The sequence below is a fragment of the Danio rerio genome, chromosome 1 (assembly GCF_049306965.1).
Source record: "Danio rerio strain Tuebingen ecotype United States chromosome 1, GRCz12tu, whole genome shotgun sequence".
NCBI lineage: Eukaryota > Metazoa > Chordata > Actinopteri > Cypriniformes > Danionidae > Danio > Danio rerio.
Genome location: NC_133176.1, coordinates 37,217,815 through 37,239,658, shown reverse-complemented (window position 1 = coordinate 37,239,658; position 21,844 = coordinate 37,217,815). Strand labels below are relative to the sequence as shown.

At 35.0% G+C, this 21,844-nt stretch overlaps 1 protein-coding gene across 2 annotated transcripts; it reads right to left on the bottom strand.

Moving 5' to 3' along the window:
• Positions 1–245: 245 nt before the first annotated feature.
• nsun3 (NOP2/Sun RNA methyltransferase 3) lies at positions 246–20,529 on the bottom strand. Of its 2 annotated transcripts, none has more exon segments than NM_001025302.2 (6): positions 246–970; positions 5,454–5,575; positions 16,193–16,347; positions 19,147–19,505; positions 20,049–20,161; positions 20,372–20,529. In NM_001025302.2, coding segments are annotated over 6 exon segments (1,128 nt in total). In that variant the 5' UTR covers positions 20,483–20,529; the 3' UTR covers positions 246–702.
• Between the last annotated feature and the right edge of the window lie 1,315 nt (positions 20,530–21,844).

Here is a 21,844-nt window from a genome sequence, read left to right as displayed (position 1 = left end):
AAGAAACAAAGCTTGAAAGAATAAATTACATGGTTGTTTTCAGCGACAGGCTTCAGCCACTGTTTGAATTCTTCTTTCTCCAACCAGGAGTAAGCAAGCTTACATTTTCCCATTTTGCTGTCTGTTTCGGTCTGGTTTAGCTACATGTGGCGGAGCGTCACATCACCTTCCCACCTTCTTTCGCGGAGGAGCTTGGCCGGATGCGCCCCGGCCCGAACCATTCATGTGGATCAAGCATGCCATTGTTAATATTAGGAGAAAAATAAATATATTTATGCTTTTTTAGAGTCAAACACTTTGGACAACACTTGAACAAAATTTAAGACCTCATAAAAACGTGATTAAATACCTTGTAAAAGCCTTAATTTTCTTATAATTGATTTATCAACTTTTAATACTTCATTAGCCTCAAAAAAAGAGGAATTTGGATGCTATTTTGATGTCAGGAATTAAAAAAAAAAAGAAACTTATTGTGTTTATATCACCTCAATATGACTGTGGAAACACTATGCCTACAGTTCTATCCAAACAGCTTACAAAAGATAATTTTCATCATAGGTGCCTTTTAATTAATCAATTCGTTTTGGGACAACCTGAATGAATTATGTAGAACCCTGTAATTTTTGCATTGTATATGGCTCAAACCATGCAAGTATGCTGTATTATAAGTACAACTGTTGCAACATATAACAATTTAATATTTTAATATATTTTCTTTAATTGAGAAACATACATAGGTCCCCAAGTTTTACCCTTTTGCGGGATCACTAGTTGTCCCACTGAAGGATGGAGGTGGGCAAAGCAGAAATGATCAGACAGAGAGTCAATGAATTGCTGCTCCATCTCCTGAAGCTCCACTCCTGGATAAGACGCAAGGACCTCCTCCACAACTGACTGGTTTTCAGCTCGTGACATGGTGCAAGTAGAGTAGACAACAATTCCTCCAGGACGTACTGCTGCTAGGGCCGAACTGACAACAAAGCAAACAACAAAACATTATTAATGGTAAACTATACAATCTTATAAAAGGACATTTTTTAAAACAAGGTTATAAAAAAGTGGTATTACTTGTTAACTCAGTTTATACATTGGTAACATAAATTGACTATGAACAACTGTGTTTACAATGAAGGAAATTGATTTTAGCAATGTATTTAAAAATATAATTCATAATGACAAGTTTTTTTTTTTTTCTTTTTTTTTGTCAAGCCCAGTAGATCAAGGTATTTATTATAGTATTTAATTTGATGACACCACTGAATAAACATGTAATGTAAATAGTGATGGGAAGTTCGGATCATTTTACTGACTTGGATTTTTGAGTCTCGTTCATCAAGATGAACAAATCTTTTTTCGAGTCATTTTGTTCATTTGGTTCAATTTGCCAAAATATTATTAAAATGTTACAAATTGCTTCCAAACACATCTACAACTAGCCCAAAAGGTTGATTGCACGACAAATAAGTCATAAGTAGAATATAACAAGGAGAAAATAATAATTTAATGTTTATCTGCTCTTTTGTCTATGAAGGCATTTTTGTCTCTTTGCTCAGCTCACCTCTTCATGTCTTCAAATGTCAGGGGTTCATTCACGTTACACTGACAGTCACATATAATCTTAATCAATGCACAGTCTAAGCCGATAGGAGCCATGATCGTTCGTTCATCACGTGACAGAATGACTCAAACCCGAGGACTCGAGAGATGAATGGTTCAATTCTTTTTCCGGCTCTAAAAGCGTATGATTGGCCCGTGATGAACGAGTGACTCAGACCCGATAGAGGACTCGAGAGATGAATGGATCAAAACTTTTTCCAGCTCTAAACGCATACGATTGGCTTGTGATGAACGAGTGACTCAGACCCGATAGAGGACTTGAGAGGTGAGCGGATCAATTCTTTTTCCGGCTCTAAACGCATATGATTGGCTTCTGCCAATGTGATGAAGACTTAAAATTAACGATACTACCTGCACAAATGTGCGCACGTGCGGATGAACGAATCACTCCTTGAGAGGACTCGTAGTTCCCGAGTCATATGGAAGATTTGTTTAAAAAGAACGAATCGTTCATGAACGACCCATCACTAAATGTAAATAGAGCAAGAGGGGGGTGTAAGGAACTTTTTTGTATATAGATTAGTACTGTCAATTGATTAAAAAAAATAACTAGTTAATCACAATTTTTTTTTTTATTAATCGCTATTAATCAAAATTAGACTGAAAACTATCAAGATCCTGGCTTGACACCCATATTTATTACAGAAATTAAAACACAGGCATGTTAGTGCCATTTGAATTTCAAAACAATCAATACCAATAAAGAAAACATTGATTTTTAAGTTGGATTCCAAGTGGACTGCAAAAAATGCCCAAATATAGGCATTGCAGATAATGAAGTATTGAATACAAACAATTGCACTCATTGTAAAGTTGTATTGCTGAGAGTTGAGTTGTCCTCCTTTACATGCAGCCAGTTGCTAAAACAGTCCAGTTTGTTGACATTATCCGGGACAATGTGGACCTTTTCTTTTGAATGATGTGAGCTGAGAGTGCAACGCAATCTCACAGCAATTCGTCACTTTTTGATTTAGTGTGCACACACACAGACACACACACACACACACACACACACAGAGAGAAAGAGAGAGAAACGCACAGGACAGCGCAGCCGGAGTGACTCACGCATGAAGTCAACACGCATGATCACGTTCATCAAATTTCCTTAAACTAAGGGTTCTAAAGTAACGCTATAATTCACAAGAATTCTGACACAACAGTGTGAAGCATACGCTTGAATTTAAGGGGGAAACACGTCAAACTTAATAAAACATTGGAGGGCACATGCTGAAAGGCAAAGGAATGCGCTGTCTTTTGACAGCTCGCGACTTCATCCGGCACTTTATGAACACCAATACTCCGATTTTAATGATTTTTTTGATTAAGATAATACTCTTATTACGAGTCTAGCATGTAAGCAGCGATTCACAAAAGGACCACCGAGTCACGAAATGCAGAGTTTTTTTTTCCGTTTGCCATGTGGTATTAAATTCCATTAAAACAGAAGTCGAAAGTTAAAAATGAAACACCCGAAATTGCATGAAACTGGAGGAAACGCTGGATAGCCTGGTAATGCGACATGAATTGTTTTATACAGAAACTTGCCTTAAATAAGTGCTTCCTTGGTCTTATCCATGTTTTTTTGCACGTTAAAAACACGTCGACCACAACAGGAAATAAAAAAAACATGCAACTGCGTTAATTTTTTTTTACGTGTGAATTATTTCAAATTAATTGCATGAGTTAATGCACTAATTTAGATTTTTTGCACTAATATATATATATATGTATATATATATATATATATATATATATATATATATATATATATATATATACACACACATACACACAAGCAGTGGCGCAGAAGTGCAGTCGCCTCACAGCAAGAAGTCGCTGGTTGGCGTTAGCGTTTCTGTGTGGAGTTTGCATGTTCTCCCTGCATTCGCGTGGGTTTGCTGCTCTGGGTACTCCGGTTTCCCCCACTGTGCATAGCCATGTGGTACAGGTGAATTGGGTAGGCTAAATTGTCTGTATTGTATGAGTGTGAATGAGTATGTATGGATGTTTCCCAAGGATGGGTTACGGTAGGAAGGGCATCGGCTGCTTAAAAACATGTGTTAGTTAAGATGGCGGTTCATTCCGCTGTGGCGACCCCGGATTAAATAAAGGAACTGAGCCGAAAAGAAAATAAATGAATGAAAAGCTAATAAACAAATATGTACAGATAAATACGCATAAACATGTTATGTCATATATACACCCATACAAACATACATATATACATGTGCACATACATTTATATACACGTACACATATATAAACATGTACACATAAGAATGCATATACAAACACATACATATTCAACCTTATATGATGATAATCTGTAAAGCAACAATAGAAAAACTGTTTTGCAAGAATGAAGAAAAATCTAATTCACCATTTAAACCTGGAAATCTGGTTGCTTTTAATCTATTGATATAAAAAGTCTCTCCTTGTTTTAATCTTTTCATCCCGTCTCCTCCTCTTGTAGAATTATATGTTCAATACCAACTATTTTTAATGAACTGGGATTGCCATGACTTTGATTTTTATAATGTAGGGCCATAGGATATTGTGGATTACAGGTACGTATCGCATTTTTATGCTCAGCTAATCTTAACTTTAATTTTCCCTTAGTCATTCCTATATAAAAGCATCCGCTCGGACATTCCAGTCGATATACAACAAATGTAGTATTTCAATAAATAATTGAATGGATCTTCAATTTGTGGCCTGATGATGGATCTCTAAATATGTTTGTCTTAAGTATGTTATCACAATGATTGCAATTACCACATCTGTAGTTTCCTTTTGTTTTACTTAACCAAGTATTAGTTTTCTTAGTGGAGAGATGGCTTCTCACAAGTTTTGTTTTTGGGATTAAATATATTTTATATATATATTTTTTTTTATTATTCTGGAGAAATTATTATTTTATTGGGGAATGGGGAAGAAAGGTGATTTAAATTACTTTGAATGTGGCATGGTTGTTGCTGCCAGTGGGCTGGTCTGAGTATTTCAGAAACTGCTGATCTTCTGGGATTTTCACACACAACCATCACTAGGGTTTACAGATAATGGACTGAAAAGAGAAAGTATCCAGTGAGTGGCAGTTCTGTTGGTGCAAATGCCTTGTTGATGCCAGAGGTCAGAGCAGAATGGCCTGACTGGTTCGAGCTGATATAAATGCAAAAGTAACTCAAATAGCCACTCGTTACAACCGAGGTATGCAAAAGAGCATCTCTGAACGCACAACACCTCCAACCTTGAGGCAGATGGGCTACAGCAGTAAAAAAAACCACACCAGGTGCCACTCTTGTCAGCTAGGAACAGGAAACTGAATCTATAATTCACACATGCTGACAAAAATTGCACAATAGATGGATCCATCCTGTCTTGTATCAACGATTCAGGCTGCTGGTGGTGGTGGTGGTGGTGTAATGGTGTGGGGGATATTTTCTTGGCACACTTTGGGTTCTTTAGTACCAGTTGAGCATCGTGTCAACACCACAGCCTACTTGAGTATTGTTGCTGAGATTGTTCATCCCTTTATGACCACAGTGTACCCATCTTTTGATGGCTACTTCCAGCAGGAAAACGCGCCATGATTTTTTTTTACACAGCACTTAGAAACCATTTTTTAAATAATTATAATACAGGAAAGCTAATCCATTTCTCCCTAACTATATTTTTGCCTTCACTGTTGCATGATTGTCTGTGACAGAGAAGGGCAAGACTGCAGAAATTTGTTCAAATGGAACAGCAACAAGAAACATACAGTGCCATTTAGCATCGTTTACAGTACCTTCCCACGTGATTGCGTGTGTATGTGGGTTGCCGTGATAGATATTTACCAGAGCAGCTCCTTCTGTAAGAGTGGTAGTTGAGTTCTCTCCTTCAGCCACATTTCCCCTCGGTGGGTGTCAGGGGTATAAAGCCAACTCCGGTCATTAGAGCATGGGGCATCTACAAGCACCTGACACAGAGGGACGGAGAAACACACACAGACAAACACACTTCAGAGAACAGGTTTTAACTCTGCAGGGAGGGAAAAAAAAACAGTGAACGAGACTGAAGGGGAATATTTCATGTTCACCTGGGGGACAGTGAGCATAACACAAAGAGGAAAGCAGAAGGACAGCGGGGACCTGCCGGTATGGGCCTCATTAGCTCTTTAAAAGAACCAACACACTCGCAGCATCCTCTGTGAAACCCACTGAGCAAATGAGAGAGCGCGGTTGAAGTAAAGAGAGAGAGTGAGATGATGGAAACACCACACACACCTGGGGCCAATAATCACAAAGCACACCTGAGCTAGAATCTACGATTGAACAAACAAGAAACTCTCTGAAAGATTCAGATGAGCAATAGACAAGGCTGAGTGAAAGATCCCCGCAAAAAAAAAAAAAAATCAGTTCTTTCACCAAACATCTCATTTTTCGTCAACTTCTCTCAAGAAATCCAACGATCTCTTTCCAACCCAACTCCTTATTCCTTGCTCTGGCTCTGCTCGTCTTTCTTGGCTTCCTTTGAGACTACTCTCTCCTCATTAGAACTGGCTGAAACTGCCTTGTCAAGCTGACAATCGAGTCCCACTGTTTTTCTCCCTGCCAGCTTTGTATTAGAGCCTCTTAATTCTCTCTGTTAGCTCTGCCGCCTGTCTGGCTAAAAAGAATGCCGGGGGGCTCTGGAGACCCGCGTCACTGAAGGACATGATGGTGTAGAAAGACCCCCGTGGGCCTGATGATGGGATCTAGGAACTACAGCACGCTTAAGAGGAAGAGCCAAAGCTATTACCCTCGTCTAAGTGCCAGAGTTGATAAAGGGAATCAATTGTGGGCGTCAGAGACATGTTCATTTGACATTTCGGGACAGGAGGTTTCATCATCTGAGCTTGAATGTGTACCTGCGTCCCCTCCATCGAGGGTCCCGGGGAACTGTAGCATCTGTCCAATGTGAATGGAGGTCAGTGTGAGTAAAACAACAACACTGTCACCTTCTGGTTGGATTAGTGTATCACAGTCATGGGTGACTGAGCTGTATTCAGTGCATTTTAAAAACACAACAGAGGCTCATTGGAAATTTGTGTCTAAGCAAACTATTTGTCAAATTATATGCCAAAAATCATTGCATCTACATAAAATTCACTTTGATTTCAGTTGAAATTAAAATATGTGACAGCAAAACATCAAAAAATTTATTTCTTTTCAAAAACAAATATCACTAGGCTGGTCAAATATTCAAATATTCCACAGGAGTTGTCCAATGCCAATTTATTGAAGGGTCACAAAACACCAAAACACATGAGATGTTTACAGACATATATGTGTTCCACATTGCTAAAACACTATTAGGACACAAATATTTCACAAAAAAAAAAAAAGTGAAAATTGGTTGTTTTTGCGTTTTTTTAGCTAATTTATTTTTCTGGTTTGAAAATAAATTTTGAAGCTTCATCACGGCCATAAGATCCTTGTGAAAATTCCAGAGTGGAGACTGGATGTCTGTACCAGCGGGTACAACATGACTTAGAGTTTTCAGCATTAATTCATGAGAAAGACTTAGTTTGAACCAATCAGCGTGCTCTATTGTGAATGAGATGCAACTTCATTAATATGCATGGTATAGCTTCGAACACTGTTTTACCTGTTCCAATGTTCAGATGGCATAGAGACACCACATTGTGTTGGCAATCATAATTAAAACAAGTGGAAGAAGAAGAATTGTTTGGAGACACGGGTCGTCAGTGTTACGTTTATAAATGTGCAGCAACAAAGGTTTTGTTTCCATTTCACCACGTCGAGAGCACAGCTCGGGTGTAGACCCACATGTGGGGATTAAAGTGGTCTGCTGACATGTAACCAAATTATGTTTGTAACGAAACATTTTTTACCTAAGAGCTTTTTGAATCTGAAAATGGTGAAATCTGGATTTGCCACTTGTTTTCTGTTAAAAAAAAAGACGTGGTTCCAGATTTGGTAAGTGTGCGATCAAAGCTCTTTGTTTATGTTTATTCAGATGGCAAAGATAGTTAGTATCAGCAGCAGTACTTTTTCAGTTTTTAAAGACAGACCTTAGTCAAAATTATTAAGTTATTAAGTTTACAGTAATATCACTACAATATTATGGATGGAAACATCCGCTGTAAATGCTGCTCTAACGTAAACATGTAAACATCTTAATCAAACTATTACTGTTGTGTAGAATTTTTGCCGCATTTTGTGACAAGATAGTCTATACTCACACAGCTGTTTGACACTATTCTTTGCACCGACCGAGTCAGTAAAGGATCACAGACACCTGCATCACAAAATGCTGAGGTTTTTTTTTTTTTTTTTATCTCCCATTCAGCGTGTGATATTAAATTCCATTAAAACAACACTCTTCCAAAAGTTCCTCGCATCCAATATCTTGTTTGTTACTGGGGGCATGCATGAAATTATTCTGAACGAAAGTGAAAGTGCCAAACCGCAGTTGAAGTCAAAAAATTAAAAATGAAACACCCAAAATTACATGAAACTCTGGAGGTATTGTGGACAACGTGGTGACGTAATGCCATTAATCGATCTATAGTTGAAGTCAGAATTATTAGCCCAGTTTATTTTTTCTCTCAGTTTCTGTTCTGTTCTGTTTTCAGAAACTGTTTTTTTCCACACATTTTTAAAAATAAGTTTCAATAACTCATTTCTAATAACTGATTTATTTTATCTTTGCCATGATGACAGTAAATAATATTTTACTAGATATTTTTCGAGACACTTCTATACAGCTTTAAGTGACATTTAAAGGCTTAACTAGGTTAATTAGGCAGGTTAGGGTAATTAGGCAAGTTATTGTATAATGATGTTTTTTTCTGTGTATATATATATATATATATATATATATATATATATATATATATATATATATATATATATATATATATATATATTATCAGACATGCTGATTTATTTATTTATTTATTATTTTTTTGCTCTGTTAAACATCATTTGTGATATATTAAAAAAAAAAATAAAATCAAAGGGGGCTAATAATTCTGACTTCAACTGTATGTGCTATAACATGTAAAATTGGATCATGAAAGAAACATCCATGATGTAAACACGCAACTCATGTAAACACCTTAACCATATTATTGTCTTATTCAGATTAAGGCAAACCATTTAATTACTGATGTCCATGTAAACGTAGTCACTGTCTATCTGTATTTGCCTCTGTGAAAATCAGCGCGTGCACGTAATGAAACTCCCCTTTTCATGCAAAACCGTCTCTCTTTCGCAACTCGACACTCTCACCTAAACAAAGCTGGACTTACCCGCTTTCCTGACTTTTTTAAAACTAGAGGTGTGAAATCAATCTTCTGAGTTTCTACGGTCTCATGGTCCTTACAGTTACAGAGTTATTTATACTGTCAAAAATTGGACTCTTGTGCTAAAGAAGGGTTCAATAAAAAAAAAAAAATATATATATATATATATATATATATATATATATATATATATATATATATATATATATACACACACACACACACACACACACACACACACACACACACACACACACACACACACACACCATTTTATCCAACTGTTAATCCCCTCTGATTTTGGGAAAAATTTACAGTTAGGATTAGGTTAAAGCAATGTTTCTCAACCATGTTCCTTGAGGACAACCAGCTCTACACATTTTCCATGTCTCCTTAACCAAACACACCTGATTCAAATCATCAGTTCATTTGCAGAGATTGAAAGACCTGCAATAGGTGTGACAGACAAAGGAGACATCCAAAACATGCAGTGTTGGTGGTCCTCCAGAAACGTGGTTGAGAAACACTGTGTTAAGAGGTAGGAATTAAGTATAGATTATATTTTTGAACAGGAAGGATGTTCCAGGAACATATCCTACTACTACAAAAAAAAAAAAAAATCAAATCCACCTCATTATCTCATGCCTATATTATTGTAACTCCTTAAACTTTAGCATACCAAAGTCCCAATTGGCTCGTTTACTGGTCATACAAAACACTTTAGCAAAATTCCTGAGGTAAAGGAAGCAGTCTGGTCATATACCCCATCTCTTCATTGGCATCCTATTAATTTTATAATTGAGTTTAAAACTTTATTAGGCAATCCATCGGGCAATCCATCCATCAGGCAATCCGTCTCATGAACACTAGATGATAATCATTGTGGAACCAACATCACTACTTGCCGTACACTTTTATACACATATACACTTATTTAACAACACACTTTACATGCCAATTTGCACTAAAAGCTGCACATATAACATTGTATATAGTAATATAGCTCTACATACACTTGTCAAATTGAATATTTGCATTCAGTACTTACTGCTTTTTTTATATAATAATAATAGTTTTTTTTTGGTCCTGTCTTAGTAATTCTGTTGCACGGTAGATGCTCTGTCATGAAAAAAAATTCCTCGTATGTGCGAACATACCTGACAATAAAGCTCTATCTGATTCTGATTATTACTGGTTTACAAATTACCAAATCATCCAGCTCCGCCCTATTTGTCTAATTTGCTCCACCCATATTCTATTACCAGACATTAAGATTTTAAGCTAAACTCTTCCTACAAATACACAAATCTCAGCTAAAATCGAGGTGAAATCAAGCCTTTGAAGTTTCCAGGCCAACACTGTGGAACAAACTCTCTATGTTAGATCAGCTTCTACTTTGTCAGAGTTTAATTCTTGTCTTTATTATTCTCTGTTGCTTTTAGGTTATAATGAATTTCATATTTTATCTGTTTTGCTGTTATTATTGTGATTAACCTAAAAACCTACAGCACTTTTGTCAGCCTGTGGCCATTTTTAAATGTGCTTATCTAAATTCTAGTATCAAGCTACGATCACACTGCAGTTTTTATGAAATTGACTATCCATCATAGGTATGCGAATGCGAGCACAAGCCTGTGCAATAAGTTTCAAGCTTGCTTTCCAAAGTTCAAACTTGGTGAACTCTGATCTGCGAATTTGCATCATGTGAATGTGTGAGACCTATAGAATATCAAAATGTGACCTCTCTGTGCAGAAATGTAAAATATGGAGTAGTCACTTGTTTTATCAGTATCACATCAACTTGTTTTATCCAGCACATTTTCGCAGCAACGTCCAACAGACTTTTGCATGGCTTTAGCCACTAGTGTACCTCTTGAAGCCAGGGGGATGAAATTCACCTACACTCACCTTGCTAATGGCATTTCCACTGCATGGGGTGGTGAGCCATAGTATTACTAAAATATGGTATACTGATTACTGTGGATCACTGATTTACCTAAGAGAATTGTCCCTACCTGCATCACTGGATTTGCTGCAAGAGACACAAAGCCACTAGAAATAAATAGTCAGCCACAGCCAATGTAGAATTATTTTAAATCACTGTTGCTTACAAATAAATATACATGTAATGTGGTCATTAGATAAGGTCAGAGTAAATGATCAGAGTATTTATAATCTGACTAGGTGTGATGAAGTGTGAGAGGTGAGAAGAAAAGTTTTGCGGCATTTAACTGCTAGCATTACACAACCTAATAGATAGTTTGTACAAAAATACACATACATTAGATTAAGTGGGGCAAAACATGAAATAAATGCTCCTACAAATGTTTCAAATAAACAGAAAATACAAAGTTATACACTATCAACAGTGTGACATTCATTCATTTGCACAAGAAACCATATGTGAATGTACAATCATGAAAACAATCATAAATGGACAGCCAAGAGTTGGATGGGTTCACCCAGAACATGTAAGTAGACAGCACAATTTTTTCATATGTCTACATCCCACCCACTTCAAGTGGCAATATTCTGCAGTGGAAAAGCAAAGCGAGATAAGCCAAATCACACCGAGTGATACCATGCAGTAAAAAAGCAGCAAAAATCTCACAATTTGGATCATGCCACCAGTGTAACCCCTCCAGTCCTACTTGTCACATCAAGTGATTTTAAACCGTTGTCTCCAGCTAACAAGTCTGCTCTTAAACTCAAAGGAATAAGGTTTACCTGCAAAGCTCTTACTAGCTTTTGCAATCACCCTACTAAAGCCAATGTAACTCCTCAGGTTCTACACACACTGTTCCAAGTTGGATTTAAACTGCTCTCACCAACATGGGAGACAAACGCACTTACAAGAACCTCTTGAGAGAGGTTCATTAGCAAGCCATACTCCCCCATCTGAGTTTTCGGGTTCAAGAAGATGGTTTGGTTTCAAACGGGTTTTGTCGTCACTATAACACACTATATGGCTAACCTGCTTTGGAGCACATATTATTTTGAGTTAGAGGTCGCAAAACCAAACTGGAACAATCAGTCATATATCTGAAGCAACAAAGCCACTCCCAGTCCCAGAGCATCTCCTCTGCTCTAAATGAAAGACTTTTGCATGACAGACAAATTATTTGAGACAATTTTTTTTCTGTCACTAATAATGTCCTTCTACTATATAAATTTGTATTCTTTATATTTCATCTTTTTCATTTAATATATAATAATGCCTTTAAATTAACATTTACAATGAAATATTAACTTATAAATTAACATTAATATATCATTTAAAATGGCAGTATTTTATGCTGTTTATAAATTTACATTATTAAAATAAAGGATTGATTTTCATTGGTATAATAATATTTTCTTTAAGTTGCCATCTAAAATGATTTTACTGAGTAAGAAGTGTTTATTATGGCTTTATAATTGTGCTTAAATTCATAATTTTATTTATTTATTTTGATAATGCTTAATCTCTGTATCTTTAAGAGAGAAGTATCAAACTGACTCTCATGTGTCTCATATGATGGCTATTTGATGCACGTCACACTTTTAAGCACACACACTCCAGAGTTAATTACTAACCCATGCTTAAACCCAGTGAATGTTTGTGTCAAGCGTTGTGAAACCTCTTATCCTGATGTTAGCCAGTTTGCATTTCTTTGGTATTGTCAAGTTGAAACTAATTCTGCAAACTGAAGTTTGTTTCACTTATTTTGTGCAACAGGGGTCCATTCTTCGTACATGGATTACTCAAATAGCTGGATTTGATAATTTACGATTTGACACGAATTAGGATCATTTCGTTCTTCAAAACTGATCTGAGAGTTGTTGTTATAGTAACAGTTCTGGTAGCTCAAACCTCCTAGGGAGCAGGCTCATTTCATACAAACAGGATTAGATTGGGTCTTTTCAAGCAAAGGTAATACTTATTACTAAGTTTAAAAAATATATAAATAAAACAATTCTGCATAAAAAAAGTATAAAGACTGTCTTGGGGTGGTTCTCCTTAAGATGGTCAAAGAGAACACTTAATAATATGCACTTTTTAGACACAAACACATCATATTTTAAGGTACCAGCTTTAGGACAATTTGTATAAGATAATAGACATGCACAATATTCTACTTTTTTTTTTAAAGTAATAATAATTTACGCAGTCATGCATGGGTTTTGATAGCTAATATGATGGTGATTTGATTCTTCGCAAAAGATGCAGACACCTTTACCGATATCAAATTGCTTTTTGATGCAAAATTTATTTAAACAGCCAGTTATTCCTTACACCGATTAAGAAACTTGAATAGACCTAGGCTACTATAATAAAGAAAATCCGCTCTAAATGTGAAACTAAATAAATTGCTAAATATTCTTGACACATGAAAGTGTAAAGCCTGCAGCCCACAACAAAGGAGTAGCGTTATTGCGTATCATATATAACAAACCCTTTACTACAAGTTTTAGTAATTTTGCTCACATGGAGAATTGAATATTAATTAGATGATGTCATTATGCTGCCGTGCTGTCAGCCAATCGTTGCATTGCTGATCATGATTTTATGAGGATCATGAGGATTCATAAATCTGTCCTTTACAACACATGCAGCGATCTCAGATTAGGCCTTCCAGATCTTCTCAAATTTGTTTTTAAAAAAACAAATTAGCCAGAGATCATTCAGGATCATTTAAACGAGGTACGAAGAACAGACCCCAGGCCTTTCAACAAATGCAATTTTTTTTTCAGGAATTTCAACCAATGTAAATAAGACAATGTGAAAATTGAATTCAAAGTGAGTGTGCTCTTAGCACCACCCACTGGAAATTTCACTATGAAAGAGTTTTTAAATGAGCGGGAAATAACAAAGTCATTTTGCAGAATGTCACCATAGGCATGCTATTTTTTTTTTTTCCAGTGAGACTGAGCTGAAAATAAAAAAGTTAACCTCTTCTAGCACGGCACCCACCCTGAGCTCTATTCATTTAAAACCATCACGACACCTCCTGTCGCATTGTGTATTCGTTTACCTTTCTGCTCAGTGGCCCGACGCTTCTCTCACCGCCAGAAGAGGATAATACTCAGTCAGCAGTATCTGGGAACCTTAAAAGCGCCATATTCACTGCTTGATTGGCATGTTTGGCCTGGAGGGCTGATAGTGACCTGCCTAGTGTCTCGTCACCCCATGATGAGTGGGAAAAAAATGCGTACCTATGCAGCTTTCCCTTCAAATGACTGAGTGTGCAGAAAACCTCTATTCCACCTTGCAGCCTTTTTTTTTGGTTGCTTTCAGATGGAAAGCAAGGGCTTGCACTGAGTGCTATGGCAACTGTGATAAATGATGCGAGTTTGGAGGCAGCATTGCTACTGATGTCATGTGAGAGTGTCACTCTGACATTCACAAACAAACTGTTTTTCTTTCTCTAAACACTTGGATAAATGACATTCAGTGGAGGTTAGTTGAGTACATTTAGTTTCTGCACTTAACAGAATCGAACAAATGTTAGGTAATGTTGTGTTTTACAAAAAGTCATTTTATGATTCATTCAGGGTAAATATCACTGACTAAAATAGCCAATGATGGCTTAAAGGTTGTATCGTTTTAATTGTGTAACAGATGAGTTATTCTGTTGTATGAGCGTTAAGTTCCTCATCGCTGCTATTGGCTTGCTTGGTTGGGACTTGTGGAGCTGCGCATTGATGGATTTGCTCTTCAGTGTTTGGACTTCCAGCAGTGAAATTTAAACCACAATGAACTGAACTAAACTGAACTTCAACTCTGAAAATTGGATCGACAGTTTCAATTTACTAGAACTTCTATGTTAAGCTGCTTAGACACAATCTACATTGTAAAACAAATTGAGTACTCATTAGGGGTGAGTGTTGTATCATTGTTGCTAGAAAGAATACAGCTGCAGCCTGAAGATAGAGAGAATTATTGAAATTATTTATTAAATTATATGTTAAGTGTATTTAATTAAAGTCTGCCTCTAGAAGTGTAAAAACAGTTATTATAAATAATAATATTAATAATATTAATAATAATAATAATAATAATAATAATAATAATAATAATAATAATAATAATATTAACACATTTTAAGCTTCTCTCAGGCCCAAAATGCTACAAGGCATACAAGCAAAACATTAAGAAAGTAAAAAAAAAAAAAAAAACACTATAAAATATAAAAAATACAATTGAATGATTAAATTGACAAAAATAATCAATCTAATTAAAAGCAATGGTAAAAAGGTAAGTCTTGAAAAGTTTCTTAAAACAAGCCAGAGAAGCGCCATTCCTAATGCTGATGGGTAGACCATTCCATAGCTTAGGCGCACAGTACAAAAAGCTCTACAACCCATGGTCTTTAGTCTACAACGTGGCTAAGACCAAAAGTCCAGATGAAAAACAAAGACTTGATGGGAGTGGCAAGAGTAACCAGGTCAAAAATGTAGTCAGTTGCTAGCCCATGCACTGCTTAATATGTTAAAATCAAGGTCTTAAAACCAATACGTGATTTAACAGGAACCCAGTGATGTTGCTGATGTACAGGGTTGATATGGTGGAGCGAATATTCAGAGTATAATTCATGTTATTTATTAAATTACACATGAAACTGTATTGTTTAAATGTATTGTACATTTTATTATTGTTGTACAGGCTAACAAAAATGCTAAACTTATGTGAGTATGTGCAGCTGAATTTTTATCTAGAACAGAGATGTTCAAACTAGGGCCCTGGGGCTAAAGTTGGCCCATGGCAACCTTTGATTTAGCCCACCATGCCAACTGAGAAGAGAGGGAGAACGATTGGGATGGTTTTGAGATTGTCAATTAAAATGTAATGTAGCCCTTTTTTGTTTGTTTGTTTGTTTTATTGTTAAAAGCTGACTGAAGTTAAATGTTTCGATTAAATGGTATAAATTAATCAGGTTTTGTTTAAATGTGCATACAGTTACCCGACAATCCAGAGACTTTGGTGAGCAAATCAAGGCAAAGGCAGATTCTGCTTGACTAGTGTCTTCCGCATTGAACTCCACTGTTATAAATGTGATTGTTTTATTGCAATGCATTATTATTTAACAGGTTATAATGCATTAGTTAATAGTATTTAAAGAAAGGTTTTCTATTTATTTTGAAACAGTCTGAAAATATTAAAAAATTAGCAATGGCAACTTCAATGTAATACACTGTAGTTTGGTATTTATCTTTGGCCCAAGGCTCTCAATGATATTTAGTTTTCGGCCATTCATATGAATAATTTTGGGCAACCCTGATCTAGACTTTACTGTAATGTACCTTGTCGTAAGCTCCTGGTTGCATGGTCCCAATGCTACGGCCATCCTGAAGAGTCACTGAAAGCAGATGTCTGAGTGAGGGAGGAACATATGATTCAAGAGTCTTCAGTAACCAATCATGTCTGTGCTGATCCACTTCATTACAGTGTAAGAGACCTAGGAATCCCACACAAAAATTATAGCATATGTTACAGCACAAATCTTTATAAATTTAAAGGGTTAAAAATGTGATGAAAAAACATATTGTTCTAATATTTGTAATTATTTTTAATTACATTTAAGAACTGAACATACACTTTTTGCACTTTTAAAGGCTACATCATCATCACAGGTAAAAATGATTGTGATGCTTTAAACAGAAGCCATGTTTGTAGAACAGAGACTAAAAAATACATTCTTTAAAAATATATAAAATACATTTACTCATTATCAGACATTTTAACCCAAGTGACTTACAAGAAAACAACATTTGTAATATAAATGACACTTTTTTTAAGACAAAAAACAGCTATTCTACATTCCTCTGACCAAAGATTTGTAAACTATTGTTACTTTGCATGACATTTTAGTTTATGTCTTTTGCATGTCATATTATATATTTAGTCATTACTTTCTGCTTAGAAAAAAAAACAACAACAATAGACTCATTTAGAGCATCAAATTGCTCAAAATAAGAAAAATTATGCCGGGATTTCTGACATTTTTAGACAACACAATGTCAATGTTTTAAATTGAGAACAATTGAGAAATAATCAATTAGACATAATTTTTGTCAATTAAAGAAAAAACATTGAGGTTGGCACAGAAAAAAAAATAATAATAATACAATGCAACATACAGCACACAGCCATTCTGACCATTACAATTTAAGTTAGATACAAGTTAGTCAGTCACAGAATGGACACCATTTAAACCATATGAAAAATAAAATAAAATAAAAATTCACACCGCTTCGCTTTTTCCATATTTTGTTATGCTACAGACTTTATGAATTAACCTCAATATTTTCTTCAAAAGTCTACAAAACAAATGACAAAAAAAAACCATGGCAAAGTTAAAGATTTGTTTGAAATATTTGCCAATTTTTTAAACAATAAATAAAAAATAAAAATCACATGTACAACCCCAAATCAGAAAAGATTGGGACAGTATTGGAAATACAAATAAAAAAAGAAAGTAGTGATTTCTAAATTTACCTTGACATATATTTCATCGCAGACAATACAACAAACATTATTTAATGTTTCACATGATTATAATTTTTTTAATCAAATTTAACACGTAATCCAGTTTTGGTTAAAATAAAATCTCTTTAAATATTAATGCTGAAGTTGTAAAATTATTTGTCAGGGTATTGACACATTTAATGAGAAATTAATGAAAAAATCTCACTGAAAAAAAAAAAGTGATCAGCAAAATATTCACAACAATTATAACGAACTTGTGACCAGGCACGGGCCAGTATGAGATTCTGACAATATAATAACCTTGGAAAAAACTATAATGATTTCTAGGGTATTGTGATTGCTGCTCTAAAATAATGTCTTTTAAATGTCTGGGTAAAAAAACTGCAACTTTTTTTATTCTAAGAAACATTTATAATATTTTGGAACATTAAACATGTCAGGCTAAATAATTAAAATTAATTGTTTACTTCTAATATTTTCATTAATTAAAAAAACAAAGATTTCTTAGTAAAGTGAAAAGGCATCTTCGGACATCTTTTTTTTTTTTTCATTGAATATAAAGAAAGCCACTGCACTGTTCAGGAGGTTTGAATTCTTGTGCATGAGTGATTTGTTTTTAAATGTTAGGCTGATCAGTGGCTTTTGATGTGGATGATCCTTTGCTGCTGTTAATACTGCTGCCATAGAAAAAAAATTAAAAAAAATAAATAAATTAGTATTTGACAACACAAAAAAAAAAAAACAGAAAAAAAAAAAAACGTACCTAACATTTTCACACCGCGGTAAACTTTGAAACTGTTTATTGTCCCTTGCTTACTTGTGACTCATGTTTATGACAAATTTATGACAAGTTATGTTGTGTCTAGTTGTCATCATGACAAAAAAGATATGATTTGTTTGTGTCAAATTTTCATTAAAAAAAAACATTGCAAATGTTACATTTGCATTTACATTTGCATTTAACAGTTGTCATAACCATGCATATGGTCTTCTACATAATCATGTCACATCATGATTATAAAGGTGTCATGACAGTCTTTTGAACACCCCTTTCAGTAAAGCTCTAACATACAGTTTTATTTTTATGTATGGTATATCATAAACCTCTCAAATAAATGTTGCTTCTGACTTATTATACAAGCTAAAGAATCATTTGTAAAGTAAAATAAATAAATGAATAAATAAATATGATTTCCACCAACAGAGCATATTAGAGTACTTTCTACATGATTGTGTTGCCATAAAGACTGAAATAATGGCTGTGTCAAATAATATTCCAAAGTATCAATGTTTACTGTATCTTTGATTAAATAATTGCATTGTTGATTAAACATAATATTGTTGATATAAGCATAAGATACATGTTTCAAAAATAACAGAATATCTCCCCAACCCCAAACTTTTTACACAAGTAATATGAAGTGTATCATGACTGATGTAAAGTTGATTTTATATGAAAAAATAAATAAATAAATTGACTTTCTCATTATAACATAATTATTCTCACAGACTCTAAATAGGAAAATCATATTAGCAGCCAAGTACAACATTGTTCAGTCAAATAAACACTGCTAATTTTGTTTTGAAATCATACTTGCATATGATTTTAGACTAAATACTCAAAGTAGCATGGTAAAAATGTTCAGAAAAGATAAAATGAGCGAATATAAAATCCACCTCAGTTGTATCATTAGGTATATGCTCCAGTCACACATCATTTTGCCACATAAATAATGGCCTTGCCATTAATTATAAAAGTGCAACTTACCAGGAGTGGCTGTCTGTAATATGGCCAGGCTTTTCCCTCCAGGAGCTGCACAAAGATCAAGCACATTTTCTCCTTCCTGCACATTCAAAGCCAGTACAGGGAGAAGAGAGGCTGCATTCAGGAGGTAGTACTGCTTCAGCCAGCCTGTGTGGTGGCTTTGTGTGGGAATACGCACTGGATCTGGGTGAATGAAACACTGCAGAGGGATGTCTGCTGTTTGGGAATGGGATTCAGGATGTGTCTGTTGAAGAAGGTTTGTGTATCCGAGCTCCGCAAGACACTGCTTGAGGTTTGTAAGGTCACTGAACCGATTAAGCAGGACGCCATATTGCCATGAGAGTGGATTCAGAAGCACATCCCTGAAAATATTCAATATTTATATTGATTTGTAAACTAGTTATGAGATTGTCACTTAGACCAGGGGTGTCTAAACTCGGTCCTTGAATGCCGGTGTCCTGCAGATTTTAAATCCAACTTGCCTAAACACACCTGCAAGGATGTTTCTAGAAAGCCTAGTAAGAGCTTGATTAGCTTGCCCAGGTGTGTCTGATTGGGGTTGGAACTAAACTTTGCAGGACACCGGCCCTCCAAGAGAGAGTTTGACATGCCTGACTTAGACAATCTGAGGCAGTAACATTGATTACAAGGTAAAATCATAGCAAGCCTTAGTTAAAAGGGTGGCCAGAATTATAACCTTTCCTTTATTCATTTTCCTTCAGCTTAGTCATTTATTTGCAAAAGATTGACACAATGAAATGAACCACCAATAGTAACCATTTAAATGCAAATACATTTAAATGTTCTCATGAAAATTTTGACATCAAAATACAATAATTTAAATTATTTAAATAAGAATAAAAATTTTAACAGCATTAATTGATATTAAAAATCCTATTACCCACCTTGCATTCCACCACTGCTCTCCAAGCTCTTCACTGTACTGTCTATCAAAATGCTTCAGTACAGTCTCACAAAGCTGCTTCTGGGGTTTAGATATATATTGTGCTGCAAGCTGCTGAAATGGAGAACCATTAAATATTAAAACTAATTAAAAGTATTAAAATGTATATAATGTAATATAGAAATGATAATTTACTGATTACTAAATACGTAGTTGATATAAAATTCTATAAATATTGAATTGCAGTTGTTATCGTAGTATTATGTTAGTGTTATGTGTTTTGTCGTATTTAAATCACAGATGTAATACGTTTTGTCCGCTTACTGTATTAGAGATTGTGTTTTGGCCATGACATGAAGAGGACAGAATACACTTAATAGACTTCAGAAAGAGAAATGAACTGCCTGACATGCAGAATAATTTCGGTGAAAACATTGATATTGATGCAATTTATTTCTGACTACATAGCTACTGTTCCGCGGTCCGTCTTCTTACTGAGTTCCCCCGGAAATGTGGGTTGTGATGTTAGTTCCGTTTTTCTGTGTTTGAGGGTCGGTATCAATCGGTATTATGGTCGGTTGACGGCCTTTATTTAGTACAATTTATAATTTGTAAATATTTTTTTTCTTTTTATGTGTTTTTAATCGCAAGTAACATTCAAGTAATTGTTGAGTTAGAGTGAAAGTATTCAGAAACTACGAATTAATTATGTAATCTAAACAAATATTACACATAGCCATTTGGCCAGTAAATACAGAATATATTTAAATACAAAATAACTGATGCACATTAGCCTTTTGGTAAAATAGTCAGGGTTGGAAAGTTGAACAATGAATGTAAACGCAGAATAACTACATTTTCTAAAGCTTTTTTAATCAACTTAGACTAAGCTGATTGCTGGCAATACAGGCAATGTTTATCAGCTGAAACTGCAAAAGTTTAACACATATAATAGCCAAACATAAAGACATTTCGAGTTTTGTGTGTTGCTATGTTTTGTTCAGAGTATTCAAGTATTCAGTCAGGAAAAAAATATATATGATTTTGTTCTTTATCTCTGTAGCTGTACACCAGAACATTCTAGACAGAACATTTCTTTCTAGAAAACCAGTAGTCTACTAACTTCTAGTGTTTTCTGCCTACACTATACAAAATGCCTTTAGTGTGCAGAATTAAGTTCCAACACACTGCAAGTTACAAACAACCCTGAAGGACTTAATTAATTCGACGAGGTTTGTTTTATTAAGTTTGAAGCTATTGTGAAGAGTGCAGTGTCATCAAATTATTATTCATTTCATTGTTTCTTAATCCCTTCAAATGAAAGTATGCCTAAAATGGTGCATTAAGACAGAATAAAAGATGAACAAATATTACAGTCTAGTAGTTGAAATTGTTTTTTTAATAGTACTAAATGTTTATATCTATTAAACACTTAGGCCTATTACAATGTTAAATATAACAGTAATTTAATTACATAATTATAGCTTCTAACAGTGATGTTAATATTTCATGGCATAAAGTTGAAGTGTTTTAAATGCTAAGATTTTAAAATGTGCGACATGGTAGCTCAGTGCACTGTCATCTCACAGTAAGATGGTCGCAGGTTCGAGTGCCAGCTGGAGCAGTTGACATTTCTGAGGAGTGCATGTTCTCCTCCGGGTGCTAGAGTTTCTCCCACAGTCCATAGACATGGGGTACAGGTAAATTGAATAAACCAAATTGGCCGTATGAGTGTGTATGGGTGTTTCCAGTGCTAGGTTGCCGCTGTGTAAAACATATGCAGGATAAATCGGTGGT